Source organism: Salmo salar, chromosome ssa10, assembly GCF_905237065.1.
Source record: "Salmo salar chromosome ssa10, Ssal_v3.1, whole genome shotgun sequence".
In the NCBI taxonomy this organism is placed as follows: Eukaryota; Metazoa; Chordata; class Actinopteri; order Salmoniformes; family Salmonidae; genus Salmo; species Salmo salar.
In genome coordinates, this window is record NC_059451.1 from 116,621,099 (window position 1) to 116,640,836 (window position 19,738).

The 19,738-nt window shown below is 42.0% G+C and overlaps 1 protein-coding gene across 3 annotated transcripts; it reads left to right on the top strand.

Moving 5' to 3' along the window:
* The first annotated feature begins 590 nt into the window (after window positions 1–590).
* zgc:136858 (Indigoidine_A and YeiC_kinase_like domain-containing protein) lies at window positions 591–19,687 on the top strand. 3 transcript variants are annotated; one of them, XM_014125794.2, is made up of 20 exons: window positions 599–940; window positions 11,397–11,477; window positions 11,614–11,714; window positions 11,812–11,926; window positions 12,253–12,427; window positions 12,528–12,639; window positions 13,121–13,227; window positions 13,352–13,478; window positions 13,682–13,802; window positions 14,582–14,667; window positions 14,842–14,984; window positions 15,135–15,194; window positions 15,297–15,360; window positions 17,026–17,120; window positions 17,334–17,462; window positions 17,884–17,998; window positions 18,257–18,394; window positions 18,676–18,842; window positions 18,979–19,061; window positions 19,167–19,687. In XM_014125794.2, the coding sequence occupies exons 1-20, from the start codon at window positions 897–899 to the stop codon at window positions 19,366–19,368; spliced, it is 2,265 nt and encodes a 754-aa protein (XP_013981269.2). In that variant the 5' UTR covers window positions 599–896; the 3' UTR covers window positions 19,369–19,687. The 3 variants fall into 3 exon arrangements, with proteins under 3 accessions (XP_013981272.2, XP_013981269.2, XP_013981271.2); XM_014125796.2 differs by lacking the exon at window positions 599–940 and adding an exon at window positions 3,553–3,608; XM_014125797.2 differs by lacking the exon at window positions 18,979–19,061 and having other exon boundaries at window positions 591–940; window positions 19,122–19,687.
* The last annotated feature ends 51 nt before the right edge of the window (window positions 19,688–19,738 follow it).

Consider the following 19,738-nt stretch of genomic DNA (forward strand, 5'->3'; position numbering starts at 1 on the left):
CAGGGCGAGTGAATCGCATTGAAGGCATCACCCAGGACCAGTATTTTCATTGTCCCTCAGGGAAAGCATTGCGGGACGCGGTGGAGGCTTTCCATGCCTATCAGCTGGAGCATCCAAACTGGTTTGAGGATGAACTAGTAAAGGACACAGATGTGGAAGTGGAGGAACCTTCCCTGGAGCATCATGCTATAGAACAACCAACTGAGAGCCCCATCACCATCAGACAGAGTGTGCCTGGGTGCATAGAAGATGGACCTTCCACTCTCATCAATGATGTGACACCGTCAGAGAGGGATCACACGGTGTACTCTGCAACCCTTCACATGACAGAGGGACTCAAAGGTCCCACTTCGAATGAATTCAAATAATTTCCTTTCTCGGAGCACACACATATGTTTCCCATCCAGCTGAGCAAGATGGGTCCTGTAACTCTGTCTTGGCAGGTTGGGATCCCCCTGTCAGCACACTTAAAGAAGGAACAGCAGTGTAATTTCACTGATGCCGCTTGGGAGGGATCCATACCCAAGCCCATGCAGTGCACCACATCATCATCTTGAAGACATCTTGAGTTCAAGTAATGTCTGTATGGGGTCAACAGGGACATACCAAAGAGAGGTCTATGAGGGGGTGTCAGTGTCACATACTGCAACTCATCTAACGTTACAGGCCCCACCACAAGCATATGTGGACCCTGTTGCACGGTGTCTTCCTATGACCTTTGAGACTGAGAGTGAAGACGGCGCACGTGTAACAGTCGAGGGGGAAGCTCATAACGCTCTCAGTTGTGGAGTGAGGGGAACATGGAATGTGTCCAGGACAGAACGAAGTAACTACTCCCAAACCCACCTGCAACTCAATAGAGTTTATATGCATTTAACATTTTGGTCATTTATCCAATGCTCTTAACCAGAGCGACTCATAGTCAGTGCATTCAACTAAGGTAGGTAAGACAACCACATATCACCGTCATTGCATGTTTAAAACATTCCTCAATAAAGCAACTATCACCAAAATCAGTGCTAGTTAAAAAACACAAGTGTTTGTGCAAGAAAGACAAGTACAACAGTAAGGTGTTCATAGAGACTGACTGTGTTTAGCTCGCTCTACCATTATCCTGCTGTGTTCAGTAAGTAAGCATTTCATTGTACTGTGTACACAACACTGTATCTTATGCATATGACAAATAGATTTGATCAGGTAACTCTGTAGAAGGGACAGTTTTATATTTACTGGGGTGGGGGAGTGGTCCAAAATAGGGGAGGGTTGTCAAACCTTATTTTTGCTTTGGGGAGGGTTGTGTAGTTTTTTATTTGGCACAGAGGAGGGTAGTGTGTTTTTTCGCTGGTTTACATTACCTAACTTTAATTGTGCAATCCCATTCACTTTTACAAATATTTGTACTCTGTGTGTGTGTGTAATATATATATATATATATATATATATATATATATATATATATAGCTTTTACTGACAAATAAAATCAATCAATCCAAACTGTGCAGCTGCCATTTGATAAATTGAAAGAGACAACTGTTTAAAAACACCCCAAAAGTTGAATAATATTCTGAGATTGTCAATCCAAGCCTTTGATACTGGGTAGACCTACAAGGTTGGGAGGGATGTATTTTCTGCAATGCTGGAAAAAGTACTCAATTGTCATACTTGAGTAAAATTAAAGATACCTTAACAGAAAATGACTCAAGTAAAAGTGAAAGTCACCCAGTAAAATCCTACTTGAGCAAAAGTCTAAGTATTTGGTTAAATATACTTAAGTATCAAAAGCAAATGGAATTGCTAAAATGTACTAAGTATCAAAAGTAAAAATCATTAAAGATTCCTTATATTAAACAATCCAGACGGCAAATCAATCAAATCAAATGTATTTATAAAGCCCTTCTTACATCAGCTGATATCTCAAAGTGCTGTACAGAAACCCAACCTAAAACCCCAAACAGCAAGCAATGCAGGTGTAGAAGCACGGTGGCTAGGAAAAACTCCCTAGAAAGGCCAGAACCTAGGAAGAAACCTAGAGAGGAACCAGGCTATGTGGGGTGGCCAGTCCTCTTCTGGCTGTGCCTGGCTGAGCCGCCACCATTTCTTATTTTATTTTTATTGACGAATTGCCAGGGGCCCTCTCCAACAGTCAGCTATAATTTACAGACGAAGCATTTGTGTTTAGCGAGTCCGCCAAATCAGATGCAGTAGGAATGACCAGGGATGTTCTCTTGATAAGTCTGAATTTTCCTGTAAAAATGTAACCAGTACTTTTGGGAGTCACGGAAAATGTATGGAGTAATAAGTACATTATTTTATTTCAGAATGTAGAAGTTAAAAGTAAAAGTTGCCAAAAATATAAATAGTAAAGTACAGATACTCCAAAAAACTACTTAAGTAGTACTTTAAAGTATTTTACTTAAGTACTTTACACCACTGATATTCTGTTTGTCAAGATTGACATAGTCTATTTATTGTGGTGTTGAAAACACAACCCATGATTTTGAAGTGCCCGAAGTCAGTATGTTTTGTTTATTGATTGTATGGTATATTGGCACAGAAACCTGTTGCTGTAAAATGTTTTGTGTAGGTCTAGTGAAATAGGCAGGGAGAATAAGCTTGCATGGAATCAAACATATTTTATTTAATTACTCATGTGTTTCATTATAAATTTAACTTTTTGATACAAGAGTAGCTCTGATCTTAGCAAATTGTGTGTGCATTGATAATGATTGATATATTTTTAGATATAGTTTTCTTATTCATATCATGTTAATTTCCAATTGCATAAACTCAGTCAAACTGGGTGAATAGATACAGTCCAGAGTTCTAATGGTAAAGGAAAGCAAACTGGGTGAACAGATACAGGCCAGAGTTCTAATGGTAAAGGAAAGCAAACTGGGTGAACAGATACAGGCCAGAGTTCTAATGGTAAAGGAAAGCAAACTGGGTGAACAGATACAGGCCAGAGTTCTAATGGTAAAGGAAAGCAAACTGGGTGAATAGATACAGGCCAGAGTTCTAATGGTAAAGGAAAGCAAACTGGGTGAATAGATACAGGCCAGAGTTCTAATGGTAAAGGAAAGCAAACTGGGTGAATAGATACAGGCCAGAGTTCTAATGGTAAAGGAAAGCAAACTGGGTGAATAGATACAGGCCAGAGTTCTAATGGTAAAGGAAAGCAAACTGGGTGAATAGATACAGGCCAGAGTTCTAATGGTAAAGGAAAGCAAACTGGGTGAATAGATACAGGCCAGAGTTCTAATGGTAAAGGAAAGCAAACTGGGTGAATAGATACAGGCCAGAGTTCTAATGGTAAAGGAAAGCAAACTGGGTGAATAGATACAGGCCAGAGTTCTAATGGTAAAGGAAAGCAAACTGGGTGAATAGATACAGGCCAGAGTTCTAATGGTAAAGGAAAGCAAACTGGGTGAATAGATACAGGCCAGAGTTCTAATGGTAAAGGAAAGCAAACTGGGTGAATAGATACAGGCCAGAGTTCTAATGGTAAAGTAAAGCAAACTGTGTCAACAAAAAGCATGACAGAGTCAAAGTTCACTCACTTTTCTGGGGAAAAGGTCTCTCATTCCTGAGTTTCTCACACACTTGAGAAGGTAAGCATTAAGAGCAGTATTGTTGGTAATGAGCTGATATGAATTATGGGAAATTGAATGCCTAGTGCCATGTATACAATATGTTAGTGATATTAATTAATGAGGATGCTTTAAATCATAACGGCATATCTAGGGATTTTTGGCAATGAAACCCGTTATCTACATCCCCAGTCAGATTAACTCGTGTATACCATTTGTATGTCTCTGCGTGCAGTTTGAAGGAAGTTTTTAACTAGCTTTAGCGCATTTGCTCTGGTTATCATTAGCTCTATTCACGAGTTAGCTGTGTTGTTGGCTAGATATTGAACAAGTGTCCTGAAGAGAGAGCACATTTTCTAAGCCAGGTGAAATCTCGCATCACTAGCTCATTGTTATGGATGTATCCAAATAAATGTCACTAGAAAACCGCTTGAACAAATGCAAATACTGCTACTTCGTTGTTATTTTGGCTGCACTGTTTGACATGACTGTAAATTAGCTGTAGTTGACTAGCAAGCAAGGGATAAGAACGTTACCAGCCAGTATGGAAATGGACCATTTAGAACGAACGACTTGGGTCGCGTCCAAAGACCCAGAGCAGAAAGACTGAATGACTGGGTCGCGTCTCTGGTAACCGAACCGATAGAACGAACGACTTGGGTCGAGTCCAAAGACCCAGAGCAGAAAGACTGAATGACTGAGGCGCGTCTCTGGTAACCGAACCGATAGAACGAACGACCAGCCAGGTTGGGGAGCAACCCTATTTGTCGGAACTATATCTTGTGGAAGGATGAAATAGTATGAATAAATTCATCAATAACGTTAATGAAAATATGTCAATCACTTTAACATGTTGGTAACCCGTTAAAAAGACCTCGAAGCCGGTGTTAGGAGGATTTATTTGCCGTTCTGAGACGAACAACAACCGTGCCAATAGATCCTCCAAACACCGGCTTCTCGGGCATTATCACTGCTGGTCTAGCATAAAACGCAAACTGTGACGATTCAGCCTTTATTATTTAAGTGGTAACTTGTGGAATAGACACCGTCTGGAATGCAGTTTTAACCTATCAGCATTCAGGATTAGACCCCCACCCCTTGTATAATTAAGCAAACACACCCAGGTTGGCACCGTAGGGGTCCACTTTGGGCTACATGCACTGGGCCCGTGGGTTTTTGCTCATGGGCAAATAGTTGGCCCCTAATTGCTGGCAGCCCTTATTCAGCCCCAAGTACGTGTGGGCAGCCCAGTACCAGCCCACAAGAAGCCCTTATGTTGTTGGGCCAATTATGGTCCAAATAAAAGTTTGATGGCCTATTGATATATTCCCAAATATTACCTGCATTCAACCCAAACAGCTGCAGTAAACCTGTTAATTCTGGAGGTATAAAATTAAAAAAAGACTCCCAAAAATGTAATAAACAAATGAAATACCACATGTTCAAATTCAATAGATTTTGTCAATATTAAATAACAGGTACGTACCTCAGCATCTGAATGGAGTCTTTGGTTAATATCAAGTAAATACAATTAAAAGGGAAAGATTTAACAATTGGCTAATATAATAAAATGAATATAGAATATTTTTTTCAGAGAAATAAGCATAACATTCTGCGTATAAGACTTGAATGGAGTCTTTAGCTTAAAAGTACAATATTAATTAAGAAAGTATGCTTTCAAAGTGAGTTTACAACTTCAACATGCACAACATTGACATATCATGAACATCTAATGGTTTAAATATACAGACACACACCACAGACAATTACAAATACATCAGCTGCTGGACAGAGTATACAGAATGTATTGATTCTCATGTATACTCTGTCCAGCAGCTGTGAGAGCTGACAGACAGTTTAGTTTCTCAGGCTGTGTTCACATCAAAAAAAGCTGAGGTTGACTGTGGAGATAAAATGTAAACACAATCCCCATTTTTTGACCTTGAGCTTGGGTCCAGCAACCAAACGTTTAGACGTGAACCTCAAGGACTAGGCTGATACACGGCTGTTACGTACCTGTACACAGACAGCCTCTGAGACAAAGTAGTTCCAGTGTTCGTTCTCTCCACCTTTCCGCCCCTACTCTTTCTCCTGTGTAGCAACATCTCAGATTGTCTTGTGCTCCCCTTGCTCTCTTACACCCGAGTGAGTTTACCAAGTCTTCTAGACTTTGGTGGTCCTCAATTTTTTGTTCCAGGCAATCAAGTTCATCATAGTTTTGTAAGGGTAAGCTGATGTTGTCATAAAGTGACCTCTGCTGTACTTGATTGAGAGAGACCTGACACCATTCTCTCAAGTTTTGTCAGTCTGTCCTTAATTTCTTCAAGCGCATTGACCAAGTACCTATCAATACCTGACAAGAAAGCATCTAATCACAAACTTTGGCCACATGTACTCAGCGAGACTGAAAGCCCAATTGCGTTTTTTATCATTTCGGCTTAGCAAAGAATTTTTCAAGACATACCTGCAGACAGAGAGTGGCTAGCAGGCGCTAAAGGATGGCTTGGAGTCAGAGAGTGTCTTGCAGATTGGGGGTGACTCAAAGGAAGTGAGTTGCTGACAGGGTTCATAGGGTTGCTGGTAGATGGAGAGTTACTGGGAGGTGAAGGTATTGGCAAACTTATTGGTAGTGGTGGGACTGGAAGCACAGACTACTGGACACAGGTCTCTTGCACTTGGAAAAGTCTGTTGCCTTTTCGGAGGGGCTGGCTCCAAATCAATGTATCGCTTGTTTGGTCTGGTGAAAATAGAAAATGATTTCACATACATACCAAGACCACAAAAATATTAATGTAAAGATGCTTCACATAACTTTGTAATTATAACTGCTATTTATTTCATAGCACTTGCAAGCCAAAAATTGCCCAGAACTTGTAAATGTCATACCACATGCAGGACACACACAGTTGACGTGTATCACATCACACAATTTTCATGAGGTGTATATAATTATTCAAGATTTACTGTATTGTCCTAATAAATCAGAGGGTATGGAAACAAATAGATCTTACTGTCTCGACCATTGACTACATTCAAGTTTTTCTGGGTCGCTTAGTAAAACCATTTGTCTCCGCTTCTCTAGCTATCAACTGTAAGAAGACAAATTAATTTAATTTGGCAGCTGTTCGCACGTACTGTACAAAAAATATATATTCACCCCTTAATATGACATTATGCTGTTCAAGACGTTATTCTTTCAGCACACCATATGGGTCCAATCTAGTGCTATTTGCATGTTCCTATTGTATTTGTGGGTGACCCTACATGCAGAAATAATTCAGAAAAACCAGCTGTGCTTAAAGTTGTCTTCTCATATGAAATCCATGTTTCACCACGTACTTCATGAGTCACTAAAGCTCTCTTGCATTTGTTCGGATCGGTATAAGGGGGCCATAACATTATGGATGAGTCCTCCTGTATCCATGTACTACTAACAATCCCAACTGAATGATACAGAAACTCCACAATGTGATACTGTGCCATTAGTAAATAATATAGCTCTCTGTAGGACAATTTAAAATTCAGTAAATAGGTAAAACAAAAAACGCTAAACCTTGACTATGCAGCAAGGGCGTGGCTGCCCAATATGTGCCCATTGGGATCAAAATGTCCAATAGGTGGTGAACTTGGTCTCTTAATTGAACATGGCGTGCTTTATAGATGCCAATGTCTTTTGAATCCAGGGGACTGGAGAAGAGTGACAATAATGTCAAGAACTTCCTGAAAATAATGTACTCCTCCCCTGTGCGATCATCTCGTAGGATGTTCTGTACCAGTCCTATGTCTCCGTTAACCAAAACACAGTTGTCCCCAGTGGTTGTGGCAATGCTGAAGTGTTCAAATATATCCTTTAGAAACTGGGTGCAGTGAGGGAGTGAGGGAATGGTTGGGCCTCTATATAGTGTGTTCTTTTCAGAGAATGTTTCTTGTCCTGGGTTCTCTTTGTCTTTATGGATGGGAGCGTCCTCTCGAGTAATTTGGTGATTCATTTGTTTGAGAACAAATTGTGGTTTCCGGCAGACTTTCTTCAACTTTCTCATAGTTCGTTTTCAAAAGGAAAAGACGACACTAAGGACCCAAACCTCCTCACATCCTCTGCAAAGAGTCAGATTATGGACATTGTAGACCAACTCTTCAATGCCATACAAATTCTCAAACTCACTGAGGAAGTGTTTGAGGTCATCTGCATAGCCACAGTAGTAACAGCACAAGGCAGGGAAGTTGCTGTAGTGGGAGAAGGAAAGGATGTCTTGCAACACGACAGGGCCTGTGTATAATAAGAATTGGCGGAATTGGGTTCCTTTCCATCTGTCTATTTCTTTCAGTCCTCTTGGGTCTCTGAAACTCCATTGGAATGCGCTGTCTGATTTGACACCAACCTCTCAGAGGTGGCGCTCACTGCCCGAGATCCCAAGCTACAAGAAAAATCCCCTTTCATCCAAAAATACAAACTTCCGAGTTACTCTTAAGACAAACAAGGTGCATGTAGTCAAGAATGAACATTGTGACCATGCCTATGTTCAACAGGGTAACAGGAGATGGTCCTTCATTGTGATTTTCATCTTCCCATCTCAAACTGATCTGTGCGGAGTGTAGCGGTTCTATCTGGGAACGTCATGATTCTTGACATAGACCCCTTCCTGAGTGCAGCGCTCACACTGTACCCATTATGGCCCTTAATGTTATTGACTTCTTCGGGATCGGTGTCCCTTCCACCAGACGGTTGATCTAACGTTGGCTAATGCGATTAGCACGATGTATGTAACAAGAAAGTTTCCCAGAACATAGACATGTCTGATATTGTCTAATTTACAGTAGCTATTACAGTGAAAGAACACCATGCTATTGTTTGAGTAGAGTGCACAATTTTGAACATGAAGTTATTAATAAACAAATTAGGCACATTTGGGCAGTCTTGATACAACATTTTGAACAGAAATGCAATGTTTCATTGGATCAGTCAAACTTTGCACATACACTGCTGCCATCTAGTGGCCAATCTATATTGCATCTGGGCTGGAATAATACATTATGGCCTCTCTCTTGTATTTCAAAGATGGTACAAAAAAAATACAAAATAACTGTAGTTTTTGTTTTTACCATATCTATTGTGTTATTGTCCTACATTCCTTTCACATTTCCACAAACGTCAAAGTGTTTCCTTTCAAATGGTACCAAGAATATGCATATCCTTGCTACAGGCAGTTAGATGATTTGGGTATGTCATTTTAGGCGAAAATTGAAAAAAGGGGCGGATCTTTAAGAGGTTATGGAATGATCTTGATGGAGCATCACAAATGAAACAACCAATATGTAAAGGAATGATTTCCCTGCCACATCAAAACCCTCCTGTAGTCTCCCTACCTCCTCCACAAAGTCAGACAAATATTTCCCCAAATGATGTGGTTTACTCTTGCCAGAAAACACCAATCACAAAGGGCTCCTTAAGAGACTTTGCCTAAAATTGTCCACAACTGCAAAGAAGAGCTCTTGTATAAGGGCAAACCATCAACATTCACTTGGAGGCCAATGGTGTTGTTGGCAGTGTTGAAGTGGCTGCTGGATATTGTCTTAAGACACAATGCCAAAATGTAAATATCGCCACCCTTAATGTTTTGAACGTTGGATTCTATTCTATCTGTTTGTAGGACAGTACGAGCTTTCTTTCGTAGATTTAGATGGAATTCCTTCAGCACACCAAGAAGATCTGAGAAGGTGTTCTGTGGTGTATCATTTCTCAATGCCCACTCACATAACACCTTGCATAACTTTGCAGAATTATTATCTTCCTCATCAAAGCTGTCACTTGTCTCATCACTATCGTCACCAACAAGATTTATCAAAATAACTTAAGCAGTCCAGATACACATCATCATTAGGCTCCTCGTGGAGTTTCAATTCTGGATGAACGTCTTCTTGAGAATCATTAACATCCTATAGTGAAGATGATGAATTGGCAAACGATTGGAGTATTCTAAATGTGCGCCTTCGTTTCGTCCAATAACTTCTGCCAGACATAACTGCCTTTGGACAGCCACTACTACTGCAAGTCAAATATGCTTCAGACAAACTGACTAAATTGAGGACGACTGACCTTAACTCTGAGGCTTTTGTTCAGTGTAGGTTTCAGCAAATCTGAAAAAAGAAGACATGAAACACTGTGGTTTAAGTGAAAAAAATGTGGGTTAAATATACGGGATATGGTACAGCTAAATTATGGACACATCATTTGATAGATTAATGTTACTTGCCTTGCAAAAGTTTGACAGTTACACATTAAATGGACAATTTTACTGTATCCAAATTAGCTAGCTAACTATTGAATATCACCACAGAAAGGTATGGTGGTGTAACTGTGTAGGTTCCGTCCCTCTCTTCGCCCCAACCTGGGCTCAAACCAGGGACCCTTGGCAACTAACTTGCTTAGCCAGTCACGTTAGAAGTGCACACATCTAGATGCTAACGTTAGCTGTGGTAACGTTAGCCCAAAACCAGTAACCTTAAGATAGCAACCTAGTACATAGATGTATAAGCTTACTCCTTGCACTACATGTGTACATTTATCTCAAGTTAGTTATGTCCCCTTTCATAGATGTTACTTAGCTAATTACTTACATGAATCTTATTAACCAAGTGATCTTGGTCAATTTAGGCTTTGCTTTGAAATATTTTTATGCTAACTTAATAAGCTAAAATTAGTCACTTACCCAAAGTTGACCTATGGTGGTGGTTAAGCTTTAAAATACGTAGCTTTGCGTTGAAACAGCGAATTCGCTGATCGTTTTACAAAACTAAGTCTGTCACACAGTTAACATTAAATAACTTAATCATAGCGCTAACGTTAGCCTAGCTAGTTAACGTTAGCTATTCTAGTTCCTGCTAAATTAGTGTTGTTGGCCAGACAAGCAATGTTACCATCGTAAAATATTCAAACCATTTAGCCTAGGTATCTTACCCGTTTTACTAAGTTAACAAAACGGTTAACAAATGTTATGGCTGAGCCGATTGCTTAGCTGTCCGTTTGTGAAGTCGACCGTTCCTTCAAAAACCGTTCACATTTAAATGCGGGCTCGCGTACGTCTTGAAAGAGTGCGAGTCCAATCAATCCCAACCGCTCAGTGGTGGTCCATAATGTTATCGACCGCGAGGGCCCCCGCTCAGTCATGTTTGCTGGGTAAGGCCCGAAGAGGTGTGGTATATGGCCAATATACCACGGCTAAGGGCTGTTCTTTTGCACGGTGGAGTGCCTGGATACAGCCCTTAGCCGTGGTATATTGGCCATATACCACAAACCCCTGAGGTGCCTTATTGCTATTAATAAACTGGTTACCAACGTAATTAGAGCAGTACAAATAAATGTTTTGTCATATGGTGGTATAGGGCCTGATATACCACGGCTGTCAGCCAATCAGCATTCAGGGATTGAACCACTCAGTTTATAATGTGTAATAAGGCTTTTTTTGTGTGTGAACTTTATACATAATGTGACCCTAACTTTGACAGAGCCCTTTCCTCAATTCTTTTTTTAAAGTAGTAGTTCTATTAAGTTACAATTGACTGTGTTTTTCTCTACCATTATGACTTAATATGAATAAGTATACCTTTATTGGAAAGGGACTTTGAATCAGTTCTTGAATGTAGCAGGATAAGAATACAAAACACTCCACTTATTTCACAATGTTGCAGGCAGCACTGATATTTCGGGTGTAGATTTACCGCTGTGTGCCCCAATAGGGGGGTTTTACTTTATCCCGACTAACTAGAGCATGGAAATCTACTTAATGGGTGAATTGTATGTGTGCCTTGCAGTGACGTGGTTGGCTACTCACTGCTGCTTTTGATGCCCAGGAATCCAAGGCTGAGAGTTTTGTTTTCCATCATGAAATTAAGGTAACTCCCTGTGATTACGTTTTGTTCTGTAACTTGGATATGCAATTTTGACAAAAGTTTCGTATATTTTTGTTGTTTTAAAATGTTATTCTTAAAATGTTATTCTTGAATTCTGATTTGTTTATTCTGCTGTCAGTGTTTCCCTTAGATATTCTGAGTTGAGGTTGCTGAAGGAAGTATCTGCACAACTCCTAAAACGTGGCATCTCAACATTTCACAGTAGATTATGCAAAAACGGTAAAGTGACTGACTTTGAACTTACTCTTATTGTAGTATTGAAGTCGGACTCAAATATTTCTATTCTTTAGATTTCAAAAAAATTATCTCCCCCCAGATGGTCTCTTCCTTGTCCACCCGGCAGTATCCCAGGCATTGGCAGAAAACAGACCAGTGGTGGCGCTAGAGAGCACCATCATCACCCATGGCATGCCATACCCACACAACCTGAGGTATGTGCTGCAAACATGTCAAAATGGGAAGGACTTTGTTAGACAGAAAGTTCCTGATATAAAATATAATCCATGCTATCAAGCTTATTTATTCTAGCAACCTTACATGTACCTCATTTAGCAGACGCTCTTATCCAGAGAGACTTTAGTCAATTAGTGCCTTGCTCAAGGGCACATCGCCAGATGTTTCACTTAGTTGGCTCAGGGAATCGAACCAGCAACCTTTCCGGTTACTGGCCAAACGCTCTTAACCACTAGATTACCTGCCGCCCTTAATTCAGTATTAGAATTTACTGCTTCAACAGTCACTGTTTTTCCTCATTCAGCACAGCCAAAGCGGTAGAAGCCATAGTAAGGACAGAGGGAGCCATTCCTGCCACTGTTGGGCTGCTCCAGGGGAGGGTTCATGTGGGGTTGTCTTCAGAAGAACTGGACTACCTAGCACGGAGTAAGACGTCGCTGAAAGTGTCCCGCCGAGACCTGCCCTACGCCATCAGCAAGGTGAGCACCTGTCAACGTTTGGACAAACAACTGAAAAGCCACTCCATTCAGTCTTATTCAGATTGAATACCTTGCTTACCGGTGTGTGTGTGTTCTCCAGGGTCTCTGTGGTGGCACTACGGTTTCAGGCACCATGATAGCAGCACACAGAGCCGGTATCCATGTCTTTGTCACTGGGGGTGTTGGAGGAGTGCACCGAGATGGAGAGAATAGTAAGTGCAATATACCAAAGTGAAATTTAATAGGTTGTAAGCTACTGTCGCCTCAGTGAAATGTAATTGGTTGTAAGCTACTGTAGCCTCAGTGAAATGTTATTGGTTTGAAGCTACTGTAGCCTCAGTGAAATGTTATTGGTTTGAAGCTACTGTAGCCTCAGTGAAATGTTATTGGTTTGAAGGTATTGTAGCCTCAGTGAAATGTTATTGGTTGGAACCTACTGTAGCCTCAGTGAAATGTTATTGGTTTGAAGGTATTGTAGCCTCAGTGAAATGTTATTGGTTGGAACCTACTGTAGCCTCAGTGAAATGTTATTGGTTGGAACCTACTGTAGCCTCAGTGAAATGTTATTGGTTGGAACCTACTGTAGCCTCAGTGAAATAACATCATAATACACAGCAGGGAGACTTCATGTTTAGGATACAGAAATTGAAAACAACAAAATGTATTGAAATTGTTAACTGACCATCTTCTCAGGTATGGATATCAGTGCAGATCTGACAGAGCTAGGCAGGACTCCCATTGCTGTGGTCTCAGCTGGAGTGAAGTCCATCCTCGACATTGGCCGCACCCTGGAGTACTTGGTTAGTGGTTATTGCTAGATGGTTTTATACATGGTCAAATGCAGAGATTCCATTGCAAGAGATTCCATTGCAAGAGATTCCATTGCATCGCAAGTAATTATTAACAATTGTGTGCTTTCTTCAGGAGACACAGGGTGTGTGTGTCGCCACATTTGGGAGCTCCATGAATTTCCCCGCTTTCTTCTCTCCAGAAAGTGGGTTTACCTCCCCTTACCACGTCAACAATGCTGAGGAGGCTGCAGATCTCATTGGTGACGCAGCTAAATATTTTATGTCTGAGTAGCAACATTTTCAACTGACTCGAAATTGCTGTTATTTCAGGGTCATTCTGAGCTGATAATCTAGACATGATTATAAGATATTATAAAGGGTCATACATGCTTATGACAAATCTTACAATGTATTGTGACTGCATCATAATGTACTATACCTGTCTCTTTCCCCTGGCCTACAGCGGGTAACCTGTCCCTGGGTCTACAGAGTGGCCTGCTGCTGGCTGTGCCCATCCCTAAGGAGCATGCAGCAGCTGGACAACAGATTGAGAACGCTATACAGGCTGCACTGGCAGAGGCCAAGTAAGGAAACACTGCATTATAACATAATATGATCTCTCCACCTGGCTTGACTGTTGTTGAATTAAGCAATAAGGCCCGAGGAGGTGTGGTATATGGCCGATATACCACGGCTAAGGACTGTTCTTATGCATTACGCAACTCAGAGTGCCTGGATACAGCCCTTAGCCGTGGTATATTGGCAATATATCACAAACCCCCTAGGTGCCTTGTTGCTATTATAAACTGGTTACCAACGTAACTAGAGCAGTAAAAATAAATGTTTTGTCATACCCGTGGTATATGGCCTGATATACTACGGCTGTCAGCCAATCACCATTCAGGGATTGACAAACCCAGTTTATAATCCCAAATACATGTTTTTGGATATGTATGTTGCCTACTTAGGTAGGCACAGTGATGCAGAAACATTGGTAAATACCCATTAAATTGCTGGGTGTTTATATATGGAGTGTGCGACTTTCTTTATTTTCATAGTTTATAGTTTATTCGCCGTTAGTCAGCACCTCCACATAAACACATTTTTCTGGGTGTGCGCCAGCTCATGTTTTTTAGCCTACTTAGGTATTGCTATAAAGCCCTATTTATTGAGCACTGCTCATGGTCTGTCTGTGCTGGTGTTATTTCCTGATCTCTAGATAGCCGCTTGCGTGACTGACAACACAGGAAGTTTGCTTATCAGAGTTTCTGTTTGGTACCTTGATATGAGAAGAAAAGTATCAGCATTTCACCTCAGCCACACGATTAACTCTCTGTTGCCTTCGTACGTATTTCCCCTGTAGTGTTAAAGGTATCAGAGGAAGAGATTTGACGCCCTTCATCCTTCAAAAGGTCAACGAACTGACCCGAGGAAAGTCCCTCCAGGCTAGTATCCTTCTCTGATCAATATTGTGATGTGAGAAAACCACGCTGAAGAGAGAGAGAGAGGGATCATATCAGAGTCATTCTTAGTGTAAGAAAATGTAAAAAAAAATCTGACATCATAATTATAATGTATTGTATCATCATTACATTAAGGTCCCTTAATCTGATATTCCCAAAGATATCGCTCTCATTCATAATAATGCCAGGGTAGGCAGTCAGATAGCCTGTGCACTGTCTAAACGAATGCAGAAGAAGACTTGGACACCTTCTGCTCCTCACGCAAAGGAGAGAGAGAAAGATTTGGACTCTCAGCCAAACATTGTGAGTACTGGTCATATGTTCATCATCAATACACATGAACCAATCACTCTTGTCTTGTAGAGTACATCATTTTTCTTACTCAAGTTTTAGCTGGATGAACAGTGTGTAACATGCTTACTGTACAATAACACTGTGGCTCTTTCATCACAGGTTGTCATAGGTGGTGTGAATGTGGATTTTATTGCCAAGGGGAAAACAGATAAGCTAGTGGTGCGTTCACACAAACTCTGCTAATGTCAAGCATCTACTACTGCATGTCTGGAATGTTCAAATGATGTCAATGACACATGGGTTTGTTTGATTGCTCAACAGTTTGGACAGACGAATCGTGGAAGTGTCTGCCAGTCATTTGGTGGAGTAGGAAAGAACCTTGCTGGTTAGTTATTTAAAGCAATAAGGCACCTCGGGGGTTTGTGGTATATGCCTAATATACCACGGCTAAGGGCTGTTCTTATGCACCATGCAGCACGGAGTGCCTGGATACAGCCCTTAGCCGTGGTATATTGGCCATATATCACAAACCCCCAAGGTGCCTTATTGCTATTATAAACTTGTTATCAACATAATTAGAGCAGTACAAATAAATGTTTTGTCATAGAATGCTGTTCATTGACTACAGCTCGGCATACAACACCATAGTGCCCACGAAACTCATCACTAAGCTAATGACCCTGGGACTAAACACCTCGCTCTGCAACTGGATACTGGACTTCCTGACGGGCCGCCCCCAGGTGGTAAGGGTAGGCAACAACACGTCTGCCACGCTGATCCTCAGCACTGGGGCCCCTCAGAGGTGTGTGCTTAGTCCCCTCCTGTACTCCCCGTTCACCCACGACTACATGGCCAAACACGACTCCAACACCATCATTAAGCTTGCTGACGACACAACAGTGGTAGGCCTGATCACCGACAACGATGAGACAGCCTATAGGGAGGAGATCAGAGACCTGGCAGTGTGGTGCCAGGACAACAACCTCTCCCTCAATGTAAGCAAGACAAAGGAGCTGATCGTGGACTACAGGAAAAGGCGGGCTGAACAGGCCCCCATTAACATCAACGGGGCTGTCGTGGAGTGGGTCGAGAGTTTCAAGTTCCTTTGTGTCCACATCACCAATGAACTATCACGGTCCAAACACACCAAGACAGTCGTGAAGAGGGCACGACAAAACCTTTTCCACCTCAGGAGACTGAAAAAATTTGCCATGGGTCCCCAGATCCTCAAAGTTATACAGCTGCACCATTGAGAACATCCTGACCGGTTGCGTCACCACCTGGCATAGCAACTGCTCGGCATCTGACCATAAGGCGCTACAGAGGGTACTGCGAACGGCCCAGTACATCACTGGGGCCGAGATTCCTGCCATCCAGGACCTGTATACTATGTGGTGTCAGAGGAAAGTCCAAAAAATTGTTAGAGGCTCCAGTCACCCAAGTCATAGACTGTTTTCTCTGCTACCACACGGCAAGCGGTACCGGAGCGCCAAGTCTAGGACCAAAAGGCTCCCTGACAGCTTTTACCCCCAAGCCATAAGACTGCTGAACAATTAATCCAATGGCCACCGGACAATTTACATTGACCCCCCCCCCCCTCCATTAGTTTAGTTCACTGCTGCTACTCACTACATGTACTAATTACCGCGACTAACCTGTACCCCCGCACATTGACTCGGTACCGGTAGCCCCGGTATCGAGTACCCCCGGTACCTGTATATAGCCTCGTTATTGTTATTTTACTGTGTTACTTTTTATTATTTTTTACTTTAGTCTACTTGGTAAATATTTTCTTAACTCTTTCTTGAACTGCACTGTTGGTTAAGGGCTTGTAAGTAAGCATTTCCCCTGTAAGGTCTACACTTGTTGTATTTGACGCATGTGACAAGTGAAGTTTGATTTGATTTCAGCATTCAGGGCTCAAACCACCCAGTTTATAATGTGCAATTATGTCTACATAGCTCCTATATGTGGAAAAAAGGTTAATGAAACTTTTGCATTGAGTGAAACAGTTTAATGTTGACTTCTTGTGTGATATTTTACCCACCAGACTCTCTGAGCAGAATGGGTCAAAGACCTCTCTTCATCTCAGCTATTGGAACTGACTCTCACAGTGATGCTGTGCTGAACTACTGTCGGCACATGGTACATATGGGGAGAAGATTTCGAGAGGTGTTCTGAGTTGAGATCAGCACGTTTCCATTAAAATCAGAGTTGTGCGAGTTACTTATCTCAACTCTAAACCAGGCCCTTAATGAGTGGTAACAACTGATTGTTATGACCATATGCAAAGCAGAATTAATCTCTCTCCCATAGTATTCTGGCATGACATTCTTTCCTCTTTTGATTTTCCTTTAGAATACCAGTGGTGTTTCTGTACTTAAGGAGCAGCGGACTGCTACTTATTGTGCCGTGATCACCAAGAGCGGGGATCTGAGTCTGGGATTAGGCGACATGGACATTCACCAGCAAATCACAGAGCAGTATGTGAGTATTTCTGGGGCTCCCAAGTGACGTAGCGGTCTAAGGCACTGCATCTTAGTGCTAGAGGCGTCACTACAGACCCTGGTTCGATTTCGGGCTGTATCACAACCGGCTGTGATTGGGAGTCCCATAAGGCGGCGCACAATTGGCCCAGTGTTATCCGAGTTTGGCCGGGGTAGGCCATCATTGTACATTTACATTTACATTTACGTCATTTAGCAGACGCTCTTATCCAGAGCGACTTACAAATTGGTGCATTCACCTTATGATATCCAAATTTAACTGACTTGCCTAGTTAAATAAAGGTTAAATAAAAATAAATATTTCTGAAGCAGGTACTTCATCTACATTTGAACTGTAAAAATAATCATATTTACTACACATAAAAGTACACCTATCTAACTTTGCCCATCTCTACATACAGGTGTCCCAGTTTGAGGAGAAGCTCTCAACAGCCTCGCTCATGTGTCTGGACGGCAATATACCCGTCTCCACCATCAACTATGTTTGCTCTGTCGCCAAGAAGCATGCAGTGCCAGGTTAGCATGTAGAGCTGAACGCTTTGACAGTCATCAATAGTGATCGATCACCATTTTCTTACCATCAGTGCATCGCTTTGTGATCAGGGCCCATATTCACAAAGAATCTGTGTGGGAGTGCTGATCTAGGATCAGGTCCTCCCTCCCCATGTCATCTTTTTCATTATGATCTAAGAAGGCAAAATGATCCTATATCAGCACTCCCACTCTGAGACACTATATGAATACAGACCCTGATGTGATAAACTTGTGTTGCAGTGTGGTATGAGCCAACTGATAGTGACAAGGCCTGCAAGCCTTTCCTGTCAGACAGCTGGAAAGCCCTGGGCTACACCTCCCCCAACCTGGCTGAGCTGTGTACCATGAACAAGGCATTGGGCCTCCCGACACCTGCAGGTACAATAGTCAGTCCTGCACTGAGATAATTTCTGGAGCCTACTGTATATAATATGGAATTAGCCTGGACGAAGCTATGTTTGTGCTGTGGAGCCAACTCCTATGCTTGGCGTAACAGTGACCATAGGTGTTGACACTTCGCAAGACATCACAAACAGATCTGAGTCCGGGCTAGATATAATAAGTAATGCACACACTATGAAGTCTTTGTTTGACAGCTCATCATCATGCACAAACTCCTGTCTGATTAATGAGGATGAGATCTTGTCTTGTGTTGTCAGTGCTGCCTAGCTCTGTGGAGGAAGTGTTGAGCTGTGCCATGGCTCTCGCACGCCCCCTGCTGGACCACCTGCAGTGTGTGGTGGTGACCCTGGGGGCCATGGGAGTGCTGCTGTGTGGAGAACATAACGCTGGGTCTGTAGACCTGCAGCCAAGGAGAGGAACAAGGGTAAGATGATACTATGTGTGTATATATGTATGTGTGTGTGAGCTCACATTCTGTTTCACTTCTAAACTAAACGTGAGCATCTTGACAACTTTATATCTCCGAACATTATGGTGAGGATGTTTTTTTTGTTTTCCAGAAGGGTCGGCTATGTGCCGTCCACTACTCTGCTCTGGCTCAGACTGCAGCCGAAATAGTGAATGTCTCAGGAGCCGGAGATAGGTCGGTAGCTATCTAGGGACGGGAATAAACCGTAAATTTTTATTTTTTTTATCTCCATAGGTGAAATGTTGGTTTCCCACACACCCCTCTCTTCCCTCTCCTCAGTCTTGCAGGTGGGATATTGGCTGGTATGTTCCAGAGCAGAGACACTCACAGCTGTGTTAGGATGGGGCTCCTGGCAGCGCGCCTGTCACTGGCCTCCCCACATCCCGTTTGCACCACTCTGACCACAGACTCTGTGGACCCAAACAAGGTCCAACCACCCCAATCCTGGCCTCAACCCAACCTCCTGTGGATGGAGGAATAAAGAAATATACATTATTATAATGTTATTATCTTGTTCAACCATCAACATAACTTTTCAATGTTTAGTTCAGGGGTGTCAAACTCATTTTATCCAATGGGCTGCATTTGGTCTTCATCGAGGTCTAGACAGCTGCACTGAAAATTGGTTATATTTCCTCGCTGTCAAGATTTGCAAAATATTGTCCCCTATCCATCGTTTTGGGAATTTATTATGCTCCCTGACTTTCTAGCTTTCCTTTATGTGATTGTTTGACACCCCTGGTGCTGTTAATTTGTATACATTTTGTCATAATTTTCAATAAAATACAAAGATGCTTCGACTTATTATACTACTATATTTCAAATGCCCTATCCTAGGCCTATCATAGGGA

What these genes read in the sequence shown, in the direction of transcription:
- zgc:136858 (XM_014125794.2), top strand. Translation starts at nt 897, where the DNA reads ATGCTCTTAACCAGAGCGACTCATAGTCAGTGCATTCAACTAAG. An exon ending in CCATACCCACACAACCTGAG is followed by an intron (nt 11,927 to 12,252) that starts GTATGTGCTGCA and finishes TTCCTCATTCAG; the next exon opens with CACAGCCAAAGCGGTAGAAG. An exon ending in AGTAGGAAAGAACCTTGCTG is followed by an intron (nt 15,361 to 17,025) that starts GTTAGTTATTTA and finishes TTTACCCACCAG; the next exon opens with ACTCTCTGAGCAGAATGGGT.